Source organism: Gobio gobio (genome assembly GCF_949357685.1).
Source record: "Gobio gobio genome assembly, chromosome: 22".
Classification (NCBI taxonomy): domain Eukaryota; kingdom Metazoa; phylum Chordata; class Actinopteri; order Cypriniformes; family Gobionidae; genus Gobio; species Gobio gobio.
Window position 1 is genome coordinate 1782318 of NC_137118.1, and position 25000 is coordinate 1807317.

At 42.4% G+C, this 25000-nt stretch overlaps 1 protein-coding gene across 1 annotated transcript in view; it reads right to left on the reverse strand.

Annotated features, from left to right (window-relative positions):
- Positions 1–25000, reverse strand: part of b3glctb (beta 3-glucosyltransferase b) — a gene marked incomplete at both ends in the record, with an annotated part of 51951 nt that overhangs the window by 10877 nt on the left and 16074 nt on the right. The window contains 6 exon segments of the mRNA XM_079805220.1: positions 8360–8447; positions 8453–8472; positions 17647–17765; positions 17849–17907; positions 17909–17967; positions 20325–20379. Of these exon segments, the coding sequence (XP_079661346.1) occupies positions 8360–8447; positions 8453–8472; positions 17647–17765; positions 17849–17907; positions 17909–17967; positions 20325–20379 (400 nt within the window).

Consider the following 25000-nt stretch of genomic DNA (forward strand, 5'->3'; position numbering starts at 1 on the left):
GATGTCCTGAGAGGATTTTCTGGTGGTCATACTCTCATTAAATAAGTTACGATTAAAGTTAGTGATTCCCTGCTAACATACAAACCGAAATTACTAACGGTTCTCACATCATGTAACGTTTACAGTGTAGGTCAAAAACACATACATTTCTGTGAGTTCAGATATGCTTAAAGGGTTAGTTCACCCAAAAATGTAAATTCTGTCATTAATTACTTCCCCTCATGTGGTTGGACACCCGTCAGACCTCCGTTCATCTTCAGACACAAATGAAGATATTTTAGTGTAAAGCTGATGCTCTGAAAGGCCTCCATTGGCTCAATGCACTTTACACTCTCAAGACCCTTAAAAGACACTAAAGACTAAAGTTACAAAGTCCATCTCACTACAGTGGCTCTACAATAACTTTATGAATCGGCGCGAATAGTTTTTGTGCGCAAAGAACCCTAAATAACGACTTCTATAGTGATGACGATTTCAAAACACGGCCTTATGAAGCTTCGAAGCGTTATGAATCAGTGAGTCGATTCAGCGGTTCAGAGCATTATGAATCAGTGAGTCGATTCAGCGGTTCAGAGCGTTATGAATCAGTGAGTCGAATCATGATTCGGATCGCGTGTCAAACCGCCAAACTGCTGAAATTTGGCGATTCAAACTGCTCATTCGACTCACTGATTCATAACGCTCTGAACCGCTGAATCGACTCACTGATTCATAACGCTCTGAACCGCTGAATCGACTCACTGATTCATAACGCTCTGAACCGCTGAATCGACTCACTGATTCATAACGCTTCAAAGCTTCATGAGCCCGTGTTCATGAGTCAATGAGTTCAATTATCTTAGTGTAATATTGGATTCAAATCTTAGCTTTAAAAAACATGTAAAGAAAATGGTGAGGAATATTAAATATAATTTAGCAAATTTCAGACAAATTAGAAATTGTCTTTCTGTTGATGTAGCCAACACTTTTATGCATGCCACAATTCTGTCTCATATTTCGTATTGACTCACATGTTGGGGTCAAGCTGGTGAAAATGTGGTTAAGCCTTTAAAATCCCTATATAAACAAACTTTAATAAACTTCGATAAAAAACCTAAACATTTTCATCATTGTAGCATTTTGAAGAAATACAAATAATTGAGTTTTGAAAATTATGTGCTTTTTAAAAATTTGTGTATGGTTTATAAAATTGTAAATGGTTTGGCTCCTTCGGTACTCAATGATTTTGTTGGTTTCCGTCCTAATATTTCTGAAAGATCTACTAGATCATCTATGAGAAATTGTGCTGTTCCTTTTCGTCGTTCTGCTTTTGGACAATCGTCTTTTGCTGTGAAAGCGACAAATAACTGGAATGCTTTGCCAGAAGATATAAAAGGGTGTAAATCTATTGGAATTTTTAAAATGCAGTTGAAATCTTTTTTAGAATGTAATCAGCTTTGTAAACATTGACATGGTTGCTGTTTAATTGTTTGTTTTGTGTATTTGTGTATATATATGTATTGGGTATGTTATTTTATTGTTTATGTTGAACTGCCAAAGGACTGCGGGTGAAAATTAGCTTTGAGCTAAATCCGGTACAATACATGAAATGGAAACATTTATGTTAAAAATTGTACATGGTCCTTTTATAAAATAAAGTAAAGTAAAGTAAGTTTTGAAATCGTCATCACTATACAAGTCGTTATTTAGGGTTTTTTTGCGCACAAAAACTATTCTCGTCTTCATAAAGTTATTGTAGAGCCGCTGTAGTGAGATGGACTTTGTAACTTTAGTCTTTAGTGTCTTTTAAGGGTCTTGAGAGTGTAAAGTTGAGCCAATGGAGGCCTTTCAGAGCATCAGATTTACACTAAAATATCTTCATTTGTGTCTGAAGATGAACGGAGGTCTGACGGGTGACCAACCACATGAGGCTCAGTCATTAATGACACAATTTACATTTTTGGGTGAACTAACCCTTTAAGGTCTGCATTATCTGTCATACTAAGGAGGACTCCTATTTTGACGGGTATTATAGTCTACGGGTGGTGAAAGGGAGAGCTCGCAGTTTATCACAAAGTTTACAGTTTATTAGCACCCCCGAAATGGCATAATGTCTGTTTTTAAATGTGCTTTATAAATAAAAGAGCTAGAGCTAGAGCTAGTTTGCCCATCGTGCAACATGTCTGGCCCTTCCACTCCTTCATATTACACTGATCCTGCGGCTCTGATGTTCTGAACGCTCTCAGGATGAGATTGCTGAGGAATGCATTGGAACACAAAGGCAATCATAAAATCAATCCAGGAGCTTCCATTAAAGGTTTGCCAGTGTTGGTTGAAAATGTACCCAGCGCTGACAGTGGTGTTACACACACACACACACACACACTCCTGGTCCATTACAGGGCTACAGAACCAGTGGCTAACCTTCTGGCCATCAAAGATCTGTCAAAGCAAATTCGCCTGGAGGTACGACTTTCACCCAAGAACTCCGGTTCAGGTTAATAGTGACCGTTACACTGGGAGGACGAGTAAAAGAACGGTATAACCGAGAGAAAGAGAGGTGGCTCAAAAGCTTTGCAGCACCGATGAAAGAGAAGCTAGAGCAGGCGAATGAAGAGGTCAGCTAGACACGGGCTGAGAGACGGGGAGAGGACAGAACAAATAGTGAATGAATCTCCAGAACACAGACTCTCTGGATCTGTTCAGAGCATTACCACACCACAGCTGACTGAGCTCTCCGCTACACACACACACACACACACACACACACACACACTCGAGGGAAGACTGCTCACTCCCCCAGATGTTTCGCTTCTCATTCTGCTGCAGAGACACAGAAACGGAGAGTGTGCAGAGTGTAATTTAGGGGACAGGTGTTGAGAGTCCTCAGAGACGATCCTCAGCTCTTCCTCACTTCAGCTCCTGGAGATCCACACGCGGGATATCTGAGGTGATTGAGTTCTGGCTGCTGGAGAGAGGAGCCTGAGGAGCCTGAGGAGCCTGAGAAGGGAGAAACTGTGCGTCTCAAGGCCTACGCTGCAGTCGGGGAAACTGTGTGTTTACAGTCTTTAAGAATTAACAATGTCCCACAGTTAGTTAGTTAGTGAGTGAGTTGGTTAGTTAGTTGGTTAGTTAGTTGGCCAACGCTGCAGTCGGGGAAACTGTGTTTACAGTCTTTACGAATTAACAATGTCCCACAGTTAGTTAGTTAGGAGTGAGTTGGTTAGTTAGTTGGTTAGTTAGTTGGCCAACGCTGCAGTCGGGGAAACTGTGTTTACAGTCTTTAAGAATTAACAATGTCCCACAGTTAGTTAGTGAGTTGGTTAGTTAGTTGGTTAACCATCATGGTTAGTTGGTTAGTTAGTTGGTTAGTTAGTTGGCCGACGCTGCAGTCGGGGAAACTGTGTGTTTACAGTCTTTACGAATTAACAATGTCCCACAGTTAGTTAGTTACTGAGTGAGTTGGTTAGTTAGTTGGTTAGTTAGTTGGCCAACGCTGCAGTCGGGGAAACTGTGTGTTTACAGTCTTTACGAATTAACAATGTCCCACAGTTAGTTAGTTAGGAGTGAGTTGGTTAGTTAGTTGGCCGACGCTGCAGTCGGGGAAACTGTGTGTTTACAGTCTTTAAGAATTAACAATGTCCCACAGTTAGTTAGTGAGTTGGTTAGTTAGTTGGTTAACCATCATGGTTAGTTGGTTAGTTAGTTGGTTAGTTGGCCGACGCTGCAGTCGGGGAAGCTGTGTGTTTAAAGTCTTTAAGAATTAACAATGTCCCACAGTTAGTTAGTGAGTTGGTTAGTTAGTTGGTTAACCATCATGGTTAGTTGGTTGGTTAGTTGGTTAGTTAGTTGGCCGACGCTGCAGTCGGGGAAACTGTGTGTTTAAAGTCTTTAAGAATTAACAATGTCCCACAGTTAGTTAGTGAGTTGGTTAGTTAGTTGGTTAACCATCATGGTTAGTTGGTTGGTTAGTTGGTTAGTTAGTTGGCCGACGCTGCAGTCGGGGAAACTGTGTGTTTAAAGTCTTTAAGAATTAACAATGTCCCACAGTTAGTTAGTGAGTTGGTTAGTTAGTTGGTTAACCATCATGGTTAGTTGGTTAGTTAGTTGGTTAGCCGACGCTGCAGTCGGGGAAACTGTGTGTTTACAGTCTTTAAGAATTAACAATGTCCTACAGTTAGTTAGTGAGTTGGTTAGTTAGTTGGTTAGTTAGTTGGTTAGCCATCATGGTTAGTTGGTTAGTTAGTTGGTCGATGCTGCAGTCGGGGAACCTGTGTGTTTACAGTCTTTAAGAATTAACAATGTCCCACAGTTAGTTTGTCAGTTGGTTAGTTAGTTGGTTAGTTAGTTGGTTAACCATCATGGTTAGTTGGTTAGTTAGTTAGTTGGTTAGTTAGTTGCCCGATGCTGCAGTCGGGGAAATTATGTGTTTAAAGTCTTTAAGAATTAACAATGTCCCACAGTTAGTTAGTGAGTTGGTTAGTTAGTTAGTTGGTTAACCATCATGGTTAGTTGGTTGGTTAGTTAGTTGGTTAGTTAGTTTGTTAACCATCATGGTTAGTTAGTTGGTTAGTCGGGGAAACTATGTGTTTAAAGTCTTTAAGAATTAACAATGTCCCACGGTCGGTCGGTTAACCATCATGGTTGGTTGTTTGGTTAAACTTTATTGTTCGAGAGTCGAGTAACATGACAAATCTAAACTTATTACAACGACTGTCATGAATTACAGAGCTATCTATCCATCCATCCATCCATCCATGCATCAATCAATCCATCCATCCGTGCATGCATCCATCCATCCATGCATCCATCCATCCATCCGTCCATCCATCAATCCATCCATCCATCATGCATCCATCATGCATCAATCCATCCGTCCATCCGTCCATGCATCAATCCATCCATCCATCCATCCATCCATGCATCCGTCCATCCATCAATCCATCCATCATGCATCAATCCATCCATCCATCCATCCGTCCATCCATCATGCATCAACCCATCCATCATGCATCAATCCATCCATCCATCATGCATCAATCCATCCCTCCATCATGCATCAATCCATCCATCCATCCATGCATCAATCCATCCGTCCATCCATCCATCCATCATGCATCCATCCATCCGTCCATCCATCCATGCATCAATCCATCCATCCATCCATCCATGCATCAATCCATCCATCCATGCATCAATCAATCCATCCATCCATCCATCCATCCATCCATGCATCCATCCATCCGTCCATCCACCCATGCATCAATCCATCCGTCCATCCACCCATGCATCAATCCATCCATCCATCCATGCATCCATCCATCCGTCCATCCATCCATGCATCAATCCATCCATCCATCCATCCATCCATGCATCAATCCATCCATCCATGCATCCATCCATCCATCCGTCCATCCACCCATGCATCAATCCATCCATCCACCCATCCATCCATGCATCCATCCATCATGCATCAATCCATCCATCCATGCAATCCATGCATCCATCCATCATGCATCAATCCATCCTTCCGTCCATCTATCTTGCATCAATCCATCCATCCGTCCATCCATCAGGTTAGTTGGTTAGTTAGTTAGTTAGTTGGTTAACCATCATGGTTGGTTAGTTAGTTGGCTGACCATCATGGTTGGTTGGTTGGTTAAACTTTATTGTTTGAGAGTTGAGTAACATGGCAAATCGAAACTTATTACAACGACTGTCATGAATTACAGAGCAATCTATCTATCCATCCATCCATCCATGCATCCATCCATGCATCAATCCATGCATCAATCCATGCATCCATCATGCATCCATCATGCATCAATCCATCCGTCCATCCGTCCATGCATCAATCCATCCATCCATCCATCCATGCATCCGTCCATCCATCAATCCATCCATCATGCATCAATCCATCCATCCATCCATCCGTCCATCCATCATGCATCAACCCATCCATCATGCATCAATCCATCCATCCATCATGCATCAATCCATCCCTCCATCATGCATCAATCCATCCATCCATCCATGCATCAATCCATCCGTCCATCCATCCATCCATCATGCATCCATCCATCCGTCCATCCATCCATGCATCAATCCATCCATCCATCCATCCATGCATCAATCCATCCATCCATGCATCAATCAATCCATCCATCCATCCATCCATCCATCCATGCATCCATCCATCCGTCCATCCACCCATGCATCAATCCATCCGTCCATCCACCCATGCATCAATCCATCCATCCATCCATGCATCCATCCATCCGTCCATCCATCCATGCATCAATCCATCCATCCATCCATCCATCCATGCATCAATCCATCCATCCATGCATCCATCCATCCATCCGTCCATCCACCCATGCATCAATCCATCCATCCACCCATCCATCCATGCATCCATCCATCATGCATCAATCCATCCATCCATGCAATCCATGCATCCATCCATCATGCATCAATCCATCCTTCCGTCCATCTATCTTGCATCAATCCATCCATCCGTCCATCCATCAGGTTAGTTGGTTAGTTAGTTAGTTAGTTGGTTAACCATCATGGTTGGTTAGTTAGTTGGCTGACCATCATGGTTGGTTGGTTGGTTAAACTTTATTGTTTGAGAGTTGAGTAACATGGCAAATCGAAACTTATTACAACGACTGTCATGAATTACAGAGCAATCTATCCATCCATCCATCCATCCATGCATCCATCCATGCATCAATCCATGCATCAATCCATGCATCCGTCCATCTATCCGTCCGTCCGTCCGTCCATCATGCATCAATCCATCCATCCATCAATCCATCCATGCATCCGTCCATCCATCAATCCATCCATCCATCCGTCCATCCATCATGCATCAATCCATCCATCCATCCGTCCATGCATCCATCCATCATGCATCAATCCATCCTTGCATCAATCCATCCTTGCATCAATCCATCCATCCATCCATGCATAAATCCATCCATCCATCCATGCATCAATCCATCTGTCCATCCGTCCATCCATCCACCCATCCATCCATCCATCCATCATGCACAAATCCATGCATCCATCCATCATGCATCAATCCATCATGCATCAATCCATCCATCATGCATCAATCCATCCATCCATGCATCAATCCATGCATCCATCCATCCATCCGTCCATCAATCATGCATCAATCCATCCATCCGTCCATCCATTATGCATCAATCCATCCATCCGTCCATCCATCATGCATTAATCAATCAATCCATCCATGCATCAATCCATACATCCGCTCATCCATCCAGCCATCCATCCATATATATATCCATGCATCAATCCATCCATTCATCCATCCACCCATTCATCCGCTCATCCATCCATTATGCATCAATCCATCCATCCGTCCATCCATCATGCATCAATCAATCAATCCATCCATGCATCAATCCATGCATCCGCTCATCCATCCATCCATCCATCCATATATATATCCATGCATCAATCCATCCATTCATCCATCCACCCATTCATCCGCTCATCCATCCATCCATGCATCAATCCATGCATCCGCTCATCCATCCATCCATATATCCATGCATCAATCCATCCATTCATCCATCCACCCATTCATCCGCTCATCCATCCATCCATCCATGCATCAATCCATCCATTCATCCATCCACCCATTCATCCGCTCATCCATCCATCCATCCATGCATCAATCCATCCATCCATGCATCAGCTCATCCATCCACCCATTCATCCTCTCATCCATATATCCATGCATCAATCCATCCATTCACCCATTCATCCGCTCATCCATCCATATATCCATGCACCAATCCATCCATTCATCCATCAATAGTCTATCGTAAGAAGGGCTTTTAATTCCGTCATGGCAGCAAACGTGTTAATCTGAAGTCCATTAACAACTGCACATAAACAGACTGAGGCAAGCAATGCCCCATCCATTAAGCTCGCCACAGTCATGAATAAAACAAATGCTCTGCCTTCCCCAAGTTTGACGTCGGACTATTTTCCATAAAAGACTCCACGGCACATTTTACACATCATGTCTGCAAAGACAAGCGGGAATGATCAGTGCATTTCAATTGTACTTGTACTTGTCTCTGGTTTGGGGTCACAGGTGGAGACAATGTGCGCCATGTTCTTAGACGATACAAGGACATTATGACAATGCAAAAAATGTTTTAATTGGGGTTTTTAAAAATCCCACTTCTAATGGTTCTTTTCACAGCATATCCTCGTATCAGCCCAGACTGTGCAAGTCAATGCTTGTCTGAGCGCAGTAACTGATTACAAACCTTATTAAAGAGACTGTGATGGAGAACTGTTGAACCTGCCCCAAAATAATCATCAAGAGACAAACCTCTCTGTGTGTTAGGGACTCCCAGGTGGATTGTGGGTATATACGGATCTGTGATGTCACTGTAGTATTCCAACGATGCAGCGTCTTTTCCCATGTCTGTTTAACTAAAGGAACTGTGAAGACACCGTTTAATACAGAATTACATTATAACATCATCTGAAGGAGCAGTAACAGAAGCAATAAATCATATAACGTTAATACAGTAAAGATACCCCGCAGCAAATTTGCACTGATATCTTTTTAACAACACACTCAATGTTGTAGCATTTAATGCTGTTTATAAAATCAAACCCTAAACATTACCGGTAATCATGCAAATCAGTGCAATTATAGCTGACCAGCTGCAAAACGGAATATAAAACAGCATTTATACCTGTCCTATTATACAGTAGCGACACCAGAGAGGCTTGTGAATGTTTGAAAGTGCAACGTTTCTGCAAAGCCACGATGGAACTATGTGGGGCTATAATCAATAAACTCAATTCACCGTCATTTAAAGATGTGTGGGCTGAGACGGGAAGCAACTGACGGCTGTAATTGTATTATTGTCTATCTGTAATCCTCCAGAAGCATGGATTGATGGGCTCTTTTGTGCTCCGCTGAACCACACACACTTTACTTTTTAATCAAGACTGAATGATCCAATCCATCTGAAAACACTGTTGCTCATTATCTAATGTAAATAAATAAAACCAGCTGTCATGCATAGTTATAACAAGCAAAGGTTTCGTCATTTGTAAATGGCATCTGTCGTATGGATGGCCATGAGGAAGCTGAAGCGTCATGTTTAGTTCATGATGTGACCTGAATGCAGTAGAGGATGTTAACACATACAGTATTTGTACTTAATGTAAATGCTAATGTCTGATTCGCGACCTATTGACTCCTTTGAACCGAATCATTTTAACGACTGGTTAAAACAACTGATCTGCCCAACACTGAACTCACAAATCAGTTTAACCCTCTGCTGCTCTTCGGTCATTTCTGACCGGAAAATGTTCTGTTTTGAAATGTTAAAAAGCACTGCTTCATCAGAATGATATGAAACTTGGGGACTTTTCTAGCATTAGGTATGTAAAAACACAAAAATTGTGGGGTCATGATTCGAGCATGCTAATTGGTCGTTAAAAAAAAAGTAGCGTTCATTGTCTTCCCTCATAAATCATAGGAAATGAATGGGGAATCTGCAAAAACACAACAATTCTCCGAATATTTGTGTGTACAATCTACAAATCGGCCACGATGCTGAAAAAAAGTACACAGCAGTGAAGGGGTGACACTAAAACATCAAGAGTGTGATATTGACGCATCCACACACACACACACACGCACACACACACCCCCAAAAATCATTTAATGTGTTCAAGAGAGAACTAGTGAATTCTCAAGCCTCTACATAGAGACCTCTAGTGATTACACACAAAAAATATTTTGAAGGCTTAGTCTCCATTTTAACCTGAAATACTGCAATAATATTTTTTTTAATAAAAATTAAAAAAACTTTTTTTTAAAATAATTTTCAATGGCAAAAATAGTCCTTAATTATTGCATAAATATTAAAAAATTCCATAAAATCATCTCAAAATACAAAATTAAAAAGAAAAAATATTATTGAAGATAAATAAATTGCATTGGTTTTACTGGGGTGGAGGAAGTTATATTTTTAGGTGTCCGGAGACGACCAATGCAACCCCTAAAGGAAGAGCAGCAGAGGGTTAATCATCTCCTCAGAACACAAGTGTGCTTACCCAATTTAGGAAGAGTGGTTAGTAAGAATTAGTTTTAATTACCCACAGTCTTTCAGCTTTATGTGGACAATGTGTAGTAAAATAAAGAGCCTAAAATCATTTGAGGAGGTGAAACCAGAACAAAGTTGTTATTAGCTAGCTGATCATTTTATGAAATTGTATATGGCAGAAAAATAGGCTATTTGTTAATTTTTTTAAATATAGCCTGCTTTTTAATATTCAAATGATTACCAAAACAATTATCTGTAAATAGTGTAAAAAATGAGGAACAAAAACAAACATTAAGGTATAAAAATTAGATAAGCAAAAATTACAAACGGTTTCTTTGAATTTAATTTTAATTTATTGTCAGTATTGCACTTGCAGATCACGTGGGTACACTGAAAAAAATGATTATGGCCCGATTAAATTAAGCATAGTTAATTTGTGCTCGTTTAAATTATTTAAAGTTAGTTTTTTGATTTTAATTAAAAAAAAAAAATTGGTTTAATGGGAATTGCATGTGTTTTTGTTTAAATTGAGATAAAATAAATTGATTGCGACCACTTACGATAACATTTTTTAGTAAATTCAACGGAACATTTTTTTCCGTGTAGGGTACTTTTTACTGTGTGTGTTGTGTGTGTGCGTTGTGTGCGTGTGTGGTGTGCGGCGTGTGTGGTGTGTGTGTGATGGTGTGATTGTGTGTGTGTGTGTGTGTGTGTGATTGTGTGGTGTGTGTGATTGTGTGTGGTGTGTGTGATTGTGTGTGGTGTGTGTGATTGTGTGTGGTGTGTGATTGTGTGTGGTGTGTGTGAGTGGTGTGTGTGATTGTGTGTGGTGTGTGATTGTGTGTGGTGTGTGTGATTGTGTGTGGTGTGTGTGATTGTGTGTGGTGTGTGATTGTGTGTGGTGTGTGTGATTGTGTGTGGTGTGTGTGATTGTGTGTGTGTGTGTGTGTGTGATTGTGTGTGGTGTGTGTGATTGTGTGTGTGTGTGTGTGATTGTGTGGTGTGTGTGATTGTGTGGTGTGTGTGATTGTGTGGTGTGTGTGATTGTGTGTGGTGTGTGTGTGTGGTGTGTGTGAGTGGTGTGTGTGATTGTGTGTGGTGTGTGATTGTGTGTGGTGTGTGACCACACGTGCGAACGCTTCAGGCCCCCAAGAGCACATCAAATGACTTTTTGCTGCATGTTATTTTATGATGATTGAAATCGCAAAATGGCCTTAAACAATTACTAAATAAACTGCTAAATGTTGTGTACATTTTGGACATTTTTATTTAGAAAATAAAAAGGTTCTTTCTATGCAAAAAATTGTATGTTATTTCCGCCAAAATAAAAAAAGCTCTGTTTAATGTTTGAAAGAAATCAACATTTCTTCTGCTCACCAATGCATTTCTTTGATCAAAAATACAGGAAAACAGTTATTGCTGGATGTCAGATGTTAAATACCCAGAGTTTGTCAGAACTGTAGAAACTTGGTGGCATGTCTGATTAAAACACTGGGAAAAGTTCTAGTCTTTGCAGTCTTTAATTTATTGAGTTCAGGAGCTTATCCCAAAGCACATGGAGATACCAGGAGCAAATTCACATGACAGATGTTAACAGAAGGACAGGATGTACAGGATGGTCTTTAGTCACTACAAACCATACAAAAAGATCATCAGACTCATCCAAACAAATCATAAATAAACATTAACAATATATATTCAATCCAAATAATTATATAAACAAATTCAAACCATACAATTGCCCAAAAATAAATGACTTACATGGTTGGGTGTCCATTCAAACACACACACCTCACCAATGCAAAAGGGCAAAGGAAGGAAGTGAGGTCTATTTATAGACCTTGATCAGGGGATTATGGGTAATGTAGTACATCATATGGTAATCAGGATTTATGAGAAACGTAGTACAAAGAAAAATAAAGGGAAAAAAGGAACAAATGGGTCAAACAGTTGAAATATTATTATGTTGATCATCTGTTCTCTATGTGAATATATAGTAAAGTGTCATTTATTCCTGTGATCAAAGCTGAATTTATCATCATTACTCCAGTCTTCAGTGTCACATGACCCTTCACTAATCACTCTCATATGAGGATCTGATTCTCAACACACATTTATGATTATTAATAATGTTGAAAACAGTTGTGCACAATGTTTTTAGGATTTTTTGAAAGCTTTCCATTTCAGATAAATGCTGTTCTTTTGAATCGGAGAATCCTGGGGGAAAGTGAGCATATTCAGCATAAGAGACGTAGGTGTTAATATTCAAAGCCTTACATTACGGAGCACTCTTGTGGGTTTGCTAATGTTGCAATTAAAAAACGTGTAAAACCTGACAGGCAGACATGATGTAAGCAATAGTGTTGTAGTCAAGACCACCTAAAACGAGACCAAGACCAGTCTAAAAGAATTCATCTAAAAGATCCATATCCACTGTCTGAGACATGTCTTATAGCTAATGAATAAACACAATTAGAATAGTAAGACACTATAGCGCTGTTACCAATCAAATCACTGACAAATATATCTGCAAGCAGCAACACCGGGGCCAAGCGCAACAGAAGCAAACAAAGAAGATAGCAGCAGACCAGCTGAAAAAATGAGAGAAGACATTTGAAGCAAAATTACCCCACATTAAAACACTGAGTGGTATAGAGGCATTTCATATTTTGTTTAATAATAGCGCCACCAAGAGGCACAAATCCACCATTTTTTATGTGTCCCTCGGAGTGAGTCCATACATGTGTGTGTCAATTTTGGTGAAAATATCTCATTTCGTTTTGGAGTTATAGACATTTATATGAAAAAACATGTAAAAAATGACTGACACCTGACTTTGATTGGATTTTACTCCCCCTTACTATCAATATTTTCACATTTGAATCAAAGTGATTCGCTATCGACCTATGTTTCCGATCTTCTGACGCTGGTTTAGTCTCGATCGGACTAGCGGTTTCGAAGATATCAGCTAATATTTTTTAAGCGCTAAATTGCAACGCTGCACAAACCATACGCCGAAACCTGGCAAATCTGGTATCGTTGGACACGGCAAGGATTCACAAGACAAAAAAAGTTTCTCCCACGAAAATGAGTCAATCACACCCAAAGTTATAAGCATTTTTAAAAAAATTATTATCCACTAGGTGGCGCTGTTTTGAAACTTCTCAGGCTCCGAGTTTCATAACAATCCGTTCATGTGTTCATAAAATACAGCATTTTAGCACACAATTCAAAATGGCCAACAGCTAAAATGGCTGATATGGTAAAAATTTAATAATAATAATAATAAGAAACCTTCGATGCTTGGCCTCTAATAAAACTCACGGCACAGAAGTTGCATCTGAATTGGTACAATTACACCTGCATAAATAATGTCCAGATTTAGATTATTTAACAGTCACGAAATCATTTATTCAACCGATTTGTTCAAAGCAGCCGATTCATCTAATAACAAAACATTGCCGAATTAGCAGAGACAGTTTAAAATGTCATTTAATATTAACTTCTTGTTTACTGAACGTTCATTCATTTGCAATCACGCTTATATTCATGAAAACAGCTCTCTTGCGATATTGCTTAATTATGTTAATTATGTAAAAAAAAATCTCTGAATTTCGTGGGCATTTATATTAATTTTGGGCATTTGAGACAATGCTGCATTGATTCTGAACCCAGCAGCTCAGCAAGAAATCACATTACACAGAAGTTACTGATTGCATTTTAAGCTATAAGTTTTATCTCAAATCACATTAATGATGTTAAATCAGACAATGCACCAGCAGTTTAGCGATATCCCAGCAGTCTTGACTGGTCTTGAGATAAAATCTGAGACCAAGACCATCAAAAAATGCTCTTAAGACCGGTCTCGAGTACTACAACACTAGTAAGCAACACAGCTACAACTACTAGCATTGATACTGGGTGTGCGAATTATCAAGAACTGGCAATATTCAATCGCATCGGTGGCACCGAAGGGCCCACAAATATAATTCTGTTAGCCAGTGTTCATTTTGACAGTAAATTTTGATTTAGTTTTAGTCATAGTCTTTTGACTAAAATGCCATTTAGTTTTAGTCATATTTTAGTCACCTGAATTGTTTTTAGTTTTAGTCTAGTTTTAGTCTCTTAAAATCTAATGAGTTTAGTTAGATTGTAATACATTAAGCATTTAAGCGTTATACTGTATAACCGACTGTCACTTGAACTGACATTTTGACATCATTTTGTTTTTGACATAAAAAATACACGAAAGAGCTCAATTCACTTTTTTGTTTGTTTTTTATAAACATCAATATAGTTTTTATAACTCTGTATTTCTGTTTTAGTTAGTACGCCATATCAGGTTAAGCTAAAGCTTCAAATAAGTTTATTTTTCAGTATATTTCAGTTAACATTTAATTTCAAGTAATGAAGATTTTTTTTAATGGTTTTAGTGAACTATTATAACCCTGATACTTTATTGAATATGTGTCAAATACTGGTCTTTCCTCCTGACTATGAATTAAATGGGAATGAAATTAAATACAGTTTATTGTGTAAGCAAAAACGAATATATAATGCGTGACTTTTAATTATAAACAAGCCGGAAATACACAAGGACTCTTATTTTGAAATCTCGCCTTACTATTGCAGTTGCAGGAGCTCATTCAAGTTCAGATGAGGAGATAAAATATGCATTGCTACAACCGTCTAAAACATATTACTATATAAACATCATAAAGTAAACATTGTGATTATTCATCAGCATTAGTTCATAAACACTGGTCTGGCATAAATGTCTGCATATAACTGCTCCACGTGGCTCTGGGGTGTTAATAAAGGCCTTCTGAAGCGAATCGATGCGTTTGTGTAAGAAAATTATCCATATTTAAAACTTTATAAAGTAAACTTTCGGCCTCCGCCTTCCCTGTTCAATTTATGGAGAAAGTGTTGAAAGTTCCCCTGCCGATGGAAAGACTAACGCGACCAGGTCATGACGTCACGAACACATCTTGAGTTTCACTTTCAACATTCAACACTTTTCCACGGAAGGCGGAGGGCGAAAGTTTACTTGATAAAGTTTTAAATATGGATATTTTTCTTACACAAACGCATTGATTCGCTTCAGAAGGCCTTTATTAACACCCCAGAGCCGCGTGGAGCAGTTATATGACGGACAGATGCACTTTTTATGGACTTCAAAAACAGAGCAACTATGAATCAAATTCTGATGCTTGGATTAGCCTGGACTTTTGTAATATAACTCTTTTGTAATATAATATTACAAAGTAATGTAATGTAAAAAGTAATATTCGTCTGAAAGAAGAATGTCATACACACCTCTTAATGTGTTAGTTGGCTCTGAAAGGCCTCCATTGGCATCATGAAGCTTTCGAAGCGGTATGAATCAGTGAGTCGAATCAGCGATTTGGATCGCCAAAGTCTCGCGATTTCAGCAGTTTGGCAGTTTGACACGCGATCCGAATCATGAATCGACTCACTGATTCATAATGCTTTGAAGCTTCATGAGGCCGTGTTTTGAAATCATCATCACTATGTAAGTCGTTATTTAGGGTTTTTTTGCGCACAAAAACTATTATCGCCGATTCATAAAGTTATTGTAGAGCCACTGTAGTGAGATGGACTTTGTAACGACGTCTTTAGTGTCTTTTAAGGGTCTTGAGAGTGTAAAGTGCATTGAGCCAATGGAGGCCTTTCAGAGCATCAGATTTACACTAAAATATCTTCATTTGTGTCTGAAGATGAACGGAGGTCTGACGGGTGTCCAACCACATGAGGCTCAGTCATTAATGACAGAATTTTCATTTTTGGGTGAACTATACCTTTAAGAGTTCCTTTCACTGGAACTAAGGGGCCAAGCACAACCCCTGAAAAACAACCCCACCCCATAATCCCACCTCCACCAAACTTTACACTCGGCACAATGCAGTCAGGCAAGTCCCGTTCTCCTGGCAACCGCCAAACCCAGACTCGTCCATGGGATTGTCAGACAGAGAAGCGTGATTGGTCACTCAGAGAACACGTCTCCACTGCTCTAGAGTCCAGTGGCGGCGCGCTTTACCCCACTGCATCCCACACTTTGCATTGCACTAAGGCTTGGATGAGCTGCTCGGCCATGGAAACCCATTCCATGAAGCTCTACACACTGTTCTTGAGCTCATCTGAAGGCCACAGAAGTTTGGAGGTCTGGAGCTCTTGACTCTGCAGAAAGTTGGCCACTTCTGTGACCCTCAGCATGTGCTGACCCCGCTCTGTGACCCTCAGCATGTGCTGACCCCGCTCTGTGACCCTCAGCATGCGCTGACCCCGCTCTGTGACCCTCAGCATGCGCTGACCCCGCTCTGTGACCCTCAGCATGTGCTGACCCCGCTCTGTGACCCTCAGCATGTGCTGACCCCGCTCTGTGACCCTCAGCATGCGCTGACCCCGCTCTTTGACCCTCAGCATGCGCTGACCCCGCTCTGTGACCCTCAGCATGTGCTGACCCCGCTCTTTGACCCTCAGCATGCGCTGACCCCGCTCTGTGACCCTCAGCATGCGCTGACCCCGCTCTTTGACCCTCAGCATGCGCTGACCCCGCTCTTTGACCCTCAGCATGCGCTGACCCCGCTCTTTGTGGCTATGTTCCAGTGTTTGGAAAAGAACAGCTTGAACATCACGAGTTGCCCTAAAATTTTGAGTTCATTGAAATTAAAAAAATAAATAGATAACTCAAATGAATCACATTTATTTTCTAAGTTGATCTGACAAAAGATAAAAAGAAACTACTTTCCTAAACATCTCTTTTTGTGGTCTACAGAAGAGGAAAAGGTCACACAGGGCTGGAACGACATGATGAGTAAATGATGACAGAATTGTCATTTTTGGGTATAACTATCCCTTTAAGAACAAGTCTGATGCCAGTCAGTACGACCAGAGGGTTTTGAGCAGACTCTGAGAGTACTGCATCAATAGAGATCACAAAAGTAGCACTGAGAGTTCTCTCTGGAACATACAGTCTCATTTTTATCAGAGAGAGAGAGAGAGAGAGAGAGAGAGAGAGAGAGAGAGAGAGAGAGAGAGAGAGAGAGAGAGAGAGAGAGAGAGAGAGAAGTGATGGCAAGAGAAAAGGAGTGAGAGAGTCTTTCAATGTCACACAATTTAAAGTCCTTTAATGATGACAGTTCCTCCATAAGAATATCGGTGAGAATTAATAAACACACACACACAGATATTCCCAATTGTAGGCAGATGGCAAATTATTACAACAGGAGATGCCAGACACCTTGAATTTAGATGCGACACTGAAGGGAGTGTAGAGAATGTGTATTATATAAACTGAAAAGAGCGGAGATGAGAGATCTGAAGAGGTGGGGAAACTCTATTATCTGTGTCTCGGTCACTTTGTAGAAAAAAAAAGCTTTTTGTTGAGACGCTTTCAGGACGCTTTCTAGCTGATGCATTATTAGAGCAACCACCGTTAGAAATTATTCATATTTATCACAAACAACAACAACAAAAAAAGCAAGTACTTACATTGCAAAATAATGAATATTTAACAAACACACACCTGGCATATGTAAAAGAACTCCAATTACATAGAAATATTCGGTGATCTTTCTCACCTCATGTTGAAGGTCGATGGTGAAATACGATTTGGGCGGCTCATAATTCACACGTTCTGCAGTTCTGAGACACCGGACCAAATAATATCTGTATTAAAAGTCTAAAGTAGCAGCTCGCGGCAAAGAAGCACAGAGATGAAATCTGACCGCTTAGCCAGGGGGCAGCTGAGGGCCCGGCCAGCCATGAAGTCAGGGTAAGTGAAGCTGGAAGGGGAAAGAATAGTGGTGGATAATTGTTGGTTCATCATCATGGCCAGAAATCACTCCTATGGAGAGACAAACAAGAGGCTTTGGATTAATCTGTTGGATCAGGCTGCTTTCATTTCCTCTATTTACCTTATGTTTGTTGACCTATCTGTAGTTTTCTCCAGGGATTGTTGGTTTACGGAGTAGTAGTACTTTGAAAGGATTTTAAAAGGGAGAAATAAACATATAAGAGGTCATCATACTTTAAGAATTTAATTGAAAACTCCCAAAAACAGCTTTTATTGCACCCGAGCCCAGAGATGGACTCGTTGTGGATGAGCCTATAATAGATGGTGAAAGAGCGCCTCTGCAGAAGAAGATCAATGCCCACTTCATCATCACAGCTTTGGCCCCGCCCACTGGAGTGTTAGTGAGATGACGAGGAGAGACGAACTGACTAAAAATAACATGACCTTCCAAAGGATCCTAATGCTAGGAATGAGCTGATTTATTCTCAACAATGTGAACGTCTCAGTTGAGCATTATTTATTTGTGTTCGCTACATTTTACTGTGGATTCTTTGAGAAATCAGTCGCAGTTTCGCCGCAGACTTTTACCATATGGACTCGACAGAAACGCTCTGTGACAACATGTGAGTAACCGCCATAGATCTGAAAATAATGCTATAATCAACACTTAGTTAATCTTAAGAGTTGGAATAGTAAAAACGTTTTCGAGACGTTTTAAAAGTTTTCGAGAAACTTTCACATGTAATTCTAGCTTTTTTATATGCAAAATGTCAGCCAATCACAGCAAGTGGGCGTTTACACTGAAGTCTCACAGCGGCCAATCACAGCAAGTGGGCGTTTACGCTGAAGTCTCACAGCGGCCAATCACAGCAAGTGGGCGTTTACACTGAAGTCTCACAGCGGCCAATCACAGCAAGTGGGCGTTTACGCTGAAGTCTCACAGCGGCCAATCACAGCAAGTGGGCGTTTACACTGAAGTCTCACAGCGGCCAATCACAACAAGTGGGCGTTTACACTGAAGTCTCACAGCGGCCAATCACAGCAAGTGGGCGTTTACACTGAAGTCTCACAGCGGCCAATCACAGCAAGTGGGCGTTTACACTGAAGTCTCACAGCGGCCAATCACAGCAGTCGGTGTTTACACTGAAGTCTCACAGCGGCCAATCACAGCAAGTGGCCGTTTACACTGAAGTCTCACAGCGGCCAATCACAGCAAGTGGGCGTTTACACTGAAGTCTCACAGCGGCCAATCACAGCAAGTGGGCGTTTACACTGAAGTCTCACAGCGGCCAATCACAGCAAGTGGGCGTTTACACTGAAGTCTCACAGCGGCCAATCACAGCAAGTGGGCGTTTACACTGAAGTCTAACAGCAGACACGCCCCTTCAAACAGAGCGTTCAAATCAGAGCAGAGGTTAAAGTCAGGGCAACAAAAATGCCTTTTATTTATAAATTATGATAATTTGTTATGTAAAAATCATACTAAGTGCACCACAGTTAACATTACAATACAATGCAGTTCATGACACCCTCTAAGATTAAATTCACGTGGCCTAAATAACATTATGCAAGAGATTGTGGCACAACACAGTGGAATCAGTTCAGCTAGTCCCGTTTATAACTTCTGTGTAAAATCCAAACTTGTGATGCCCTCACATAAAATGTATTGTTTATATTCATAGCATGTGTGGCGAGCAGGGCGGGGCCAAGAGCAGCGGGAGCGGAGCGGCCTCGAGTGCTTAAAAACATCTGAAAGCTTCAAAATGCTTCGAAGGACACAGTCTAAGGTAGGAAGGCCTCAAGCCCCGACAGCTTTATGTCTGAACAAACTGAACAGGTGACATTTCACACAATCAAGAAACAATTTATAAGAGATTTGATCCCTGAGGGCTCCCTCGCAGCTGCTGATGATTAAATGTCTGAAATGAAAGTACCAGAGTATCTCAAGTGCTGTGAGTCCACCGAGTAAATGCGGGCAAAAGTATTCAGTTTGCTTACTTGAAATGTTACACGTCCAGTCTCAGTGACATGATTTATGTGCAGAACTTCCACCAATGACATGCTTTGTTAGTTTCCCTGATCCAGAAACAGCAGTAAGAATGCCACAGTCACCCAGGCATGAAGTCCTGATATTGCACCTTTGCAATAACAATAGCTGAAAGTCTGCCTTTCTTGTGTTGAATTTGCTCAGCACCTGCATTAGGTTGTGCGAGCTCACATCAGCTTCTTCTCCCAAAAACACAATCCACGAAGATGTTTGGCAGGGGCGTGAGGCAAGGCTACAAACAACAAGCATATATCTGCGTAAAATGTGATTAAGACAACCTTGTGAATAAACACTCATAATTCTGACATGTCAAGGAGTGGAGAACACTATGTGTTGTGTTTGTTTTAGCGTTTTACCGTGCTCCAGTTTCCATCATAATCTGACAGCTCGTGCAGGAGCTCAACATCTGGTGGATTCTGCAATACAGCACAACATTTAAAGAGTTCTTGCACAATGCTATTCATTAACCCAATGCATTCTGACAGTTGATATTGATTTAGGGACAAGGCATGTCCTCGTGCAGGTCAGAATTACCATTGAAATCAGATCCATGCCATTATTATATGCATGAATTCACAGTTAATCCAATTTTAAAGGAATACATCATGCAAAAATCAAATGGACAAACAAAAGGGTTTGGAAATACATCATTTTTTGGTAGAGCTCTTCCTTTAAAACCTTGTGTTAACCAGAATGATGCAGTTATACGATTGCCATTTTAAATATGTAATATTTCAATATTTTACATTTTAAGTATATGACCTTGGACCACAAAACATTGTCATAAGGGTACATTTTTTGGAAAATGAGATCATCTTGATAACGGAATAAATATATTTGGCAGAGATACACCTATTTGAAAATCTTGAATCTAAGGGTGCAAATAAATCTAAATATTGAGAAAAATCTCCTCTAAAGTTGTCCAAATAAAGTCCTTAGCAATGCATATTACTACTAATAATACATTTATGATATATTTACGGTATGACATTTACAAAATATATTCATTTTGACACCATACAGTGTATTGTTGACCCATACAATGTATTGTTGGCTATTGCCACAAATATACCCGTGAGACGCAGGTCTGGTTTTGTGCTCCAGGGTCACATATATGACGTGTAATATTAAATAGGGCTGCACGATTTGGGGGAAATATTTAATTGCGCTTTATTTTTCTGGTTAAAATTGCTATTTTAAATGTGATTTTTTTTTTTTTTTACAAATGAAAAGTGTATATATATATATATTATTACTTAACAAAATAAGAAATATTACCATTACAATAACATTTTAATTATTAAAAATAAAAAATTGAGTATTTAAGACTAAATATAACAATATAATAATATTTATATTTTACAGAAAACGTCTCGGTTACGTATGTAACCCTCGTTCCCTGAGGAGGGAACGGAGACGTACGTCAGTGACTGACGAATGGGGGTTTCGCCTAGAAGCCAATTACCTTCGAGGTGTTTAACAGCGCCCAATGGCGTGCCAATGCCATGGGCATGCGGAATTTGCATGCGTAACTCCGCCCCACCTCGTGGGTATATAAGAAAGTACGCTAGCAACATCGCATTATGTATCCGCTGCAGAGCCAAGATCTGAACTCCGCGTTCCAGCAGCACAGCTGACGTGGCTGAGGAACGTACGTCTCCGTTCCCTCCTCAGGGAACGAGGGTTACATCCGTAACCGAGACGTTCCCTTTCGTTCAGTCACTACGACGTATGTCAGTGACTGACGAATGGGGGTTCCAGTATAACCGCGCCACTCAGCTGTCGTCCAGTGCCCTGCGTAGGTGTGAGATCCCGCCACTTAAGGCCGTAGGACTCCCACTTATCACAGGATTACCAAGGTACACTGGGAAGCATATCCCAGTGAGGGAATGCCAAGATGCCTACCCGTGGGGAGGACTTAGAGAGTACACATATGACCCGCTGTGGGCTGCATATGGGAAACTCTAGGGTACCAGCCGAAGGTGGATTTTTAACCCTAGGGGTGGCAGGGACTTGCCAAGGGAAAGACACCTGCTCACTGAGGAGGCTTACGGTGGAAATACTCGTGTGGGGGTCGCCGGAGGGAACCATGCACACGGGGCACCTGGCCGGACATGAGGGTCTGGGCTCGAAAGGGCAGACTGAACTGAACAAGCGAAGACACCAGAGCCTGGTCCATTAGCCGGCCCGAATTCTAGGCACGCTTCGTCAACTGAAAAAGCCTGCAGGTCCCCGACCCTCTTGATAGAGGCCAATGCGGTCAGCAGAGCAGTCTTCATCGACAGAAACTTAATATCGGCCGACCGCAAAGGCTCAAAGGGAGGCCTCTGCAGAGCACTTAAGACTACTGAGAGGTCCCAAGAGGGAACGAGAGGAGAGCGAGGAGGATTCAGTCTCCTCGCCCCCCTCAGGAACCTGATGATCAGGTCGTGCTGACTTACCTTTTTGTCTCCCAAGAGATCATGATGGGCAGATATTGCAGCCACATACACCTTCAGGGTGGAGGGAGACAGCCTTCGCTCCAGCCCCTCTTGGAGAAACTCAAGCACGGACCCGATCGGGCATTTCCAGGGGTCTTCTTGGCAGGAAGAGCACCAGGTGACGAAGAGGTTCCACTTCAACGCATAGAGGTGTCGTGTAGACTCTGCCCTAGCGGAGGTGATGGTGCCCGTCCAGAAGCCACACATGGAGCTTCCAGAGCGCTGGACGCGGGTGCCATAGGGTGCCCCGTCTCTGAGAGAGGAGGTCCGGTCTCAGAGGAATAGGCCAGGGAGGGGCTGTCGCAAGGAGTAGCAGTTCTGAGAACCAGGTCTGGCCGTGCCAATACGGGGCGACCAACATGACCTGCTCCTTGTCCTCCCTGATCTTGCACAGTACTCGTGCGAGAAGGCTCACTGGGGGAAACGCATATAAGCGTAGGCCCTGGGGCCAGCTGTGCGCCAGTGCATCCGTGCCGAGCGTGCCTTCGGTCAGGGAATAGTACAGGCTGCAGTGGGAAGAGTCCTGGGAGGCAAACAGATCTACCTGTGCGTCGCCTAACTGTTCCCAAATCAGCTGGACCGTCTGGGGATGGAGTCTCCATTCTCCAGGAAGTGGCTGAATCCGTGAGAGCTCGTTGGCTGCACGGTTCAGTCCTCCCGGGATGTGGATAGCACGAAGGGACCTCAGGTGCTTCTGACTAAAACGAGATGGCGGGCGAGTTGAGACATACGGCGGGAGCGTAGACCGCCCTGGTGGTTGATGTACGCTACAGTGGCCGTGTTGTCTGTCCGGACAAGTACGTGTTGACCCCTCAGCAACGCTCGGAAGCGGTGCAGGGCGAACCGTACTGCCAGCAACTCGAGGCAATTGACATGCAGAAGGCGCTGGGGTCCTGTCCAGGAGCCCGCGGCTGCTTGCCCATTGCACATGGCACCCCAGCCCGTGGAGGAGGCATCCGTTGATACAACAACATGCCTGGAAACTCGTTCTAAGGTCACGCCGGTCCGTAGAAAACTGAGGTTCGACCACAGAGTGAGTGTCTGTAAGCAGGCCCGGGTTACTTGGACCCGGAGCGTGCCAGACCGCCATGCCCATCTCGGGACTCGATCGCGAAGCCAGTGCTGAAGCGGTCTCATATGTAGCAATCCGAGCGGCGTCACCGCGGCTGCAGATGCCATATGCCCCAGGAGCCTCTGAAAATGTTTCAGTGGAACCGCACTCTTGCTTTCGATTTGACGGAGGCAAGTCAGCAGAGACTGCGCGCATGCGCTCGCTCGTAAGCTTCGCGCACATGGCGACCGAGTCGATCTCCATACCGAGAAAAGAGATCCTCTGCACGGGGCAGAGTTTGCTCTTCTCCCAGTTGACCCGAAGGCCCAGACAGGCTAAGTGGTGGAGAACCAGATCTCTGTGTTTGCAAACCTGCTCTCGAGAGTGACTCCGTATGAGCCAGTCGTCGAGGTAGTTCTGGATGCGAACCCCGTGCTGCCGTAGGGGCGCAAAGGCTGCCTCGGCAATCTTCGTAAAGACGCGAGGGGACAGAGATAGCCCGAATGGGAGGACCGCGTACTGGTATGCCCGCCCCTCGAAAGCAAACCGTAGGAACGGTCTGTGTCGAGGTAGGATGGAGACATGAAAGTAGGCGTCCTTCAGGTCGATCGCTGCAAACCAATCGCCGGGACGAACACATTCGAAAAGGCGTTTCGCTGTCAACATCTTGAACGGAAGCCTGGGTAGGTAACGGTTCAAGATGCGCAGGTCCAGGATTGGTCTTAACCCACCGGTCTTTTTGGGTACAATGAAGTAGGGGCTGTAAAACCCGGACTTCATCTCGGCTGGAGGGACAGGTTCGATCGCACCCTTCACCAGTAGGGTGGCAACCTCCGCTCGCATAACAGGGGCATTGGCCCCGACCATAGTAAAGCGGACTCCCCGAAAGCAGGGAGGAACCTGCGCGAACTGAATCGCGTAGCCGCGCCTGACTGTCTTCGCGACCCAGCGGGACAGCCCTGGAATCTAACCGGATCAACTCCACCCTCGTGCATGTCCCTGAGGATCCTGGCCTGGTAGACCTGGAGGATCGCCATGGCATGCAAAGAGGCGGCAGCCTGCCCTGCAGCTCTGTGCGATTTCACCACCAAGGTTGATGTGAATCGACAGGCTTTGGAGGGGTGCTTAGGATCACCTCGCCAGGTTGAAGCGCTCTGAGGACACAGTTGCATCGCAACAGAAAAAAAGCCTTCTCGGGTATTTTCATAATAATAAAGTATATTATAATGCAGTGCTAATCGACAGACTTCATCACTGCATCACAATCGTCTGCCTCATCCTGTGATAAGAAGCCACATCAGCTCACAAAAAGGAAATATCAAATGCTCGATTGACCATATGAAGTGAGTTAAAACATGTTATTAAACGATGTCTTTTTTCTTTTTCAAACTCACGTTATAAGCGACTCAAACTCGCAGTGCTTTCAGACGGAGCAGCGTTTACAACTGATCACAGAGCTGCTCTTCAATTTCTTTATTGCAATACTCTTTCTTTATTTTACTTAAA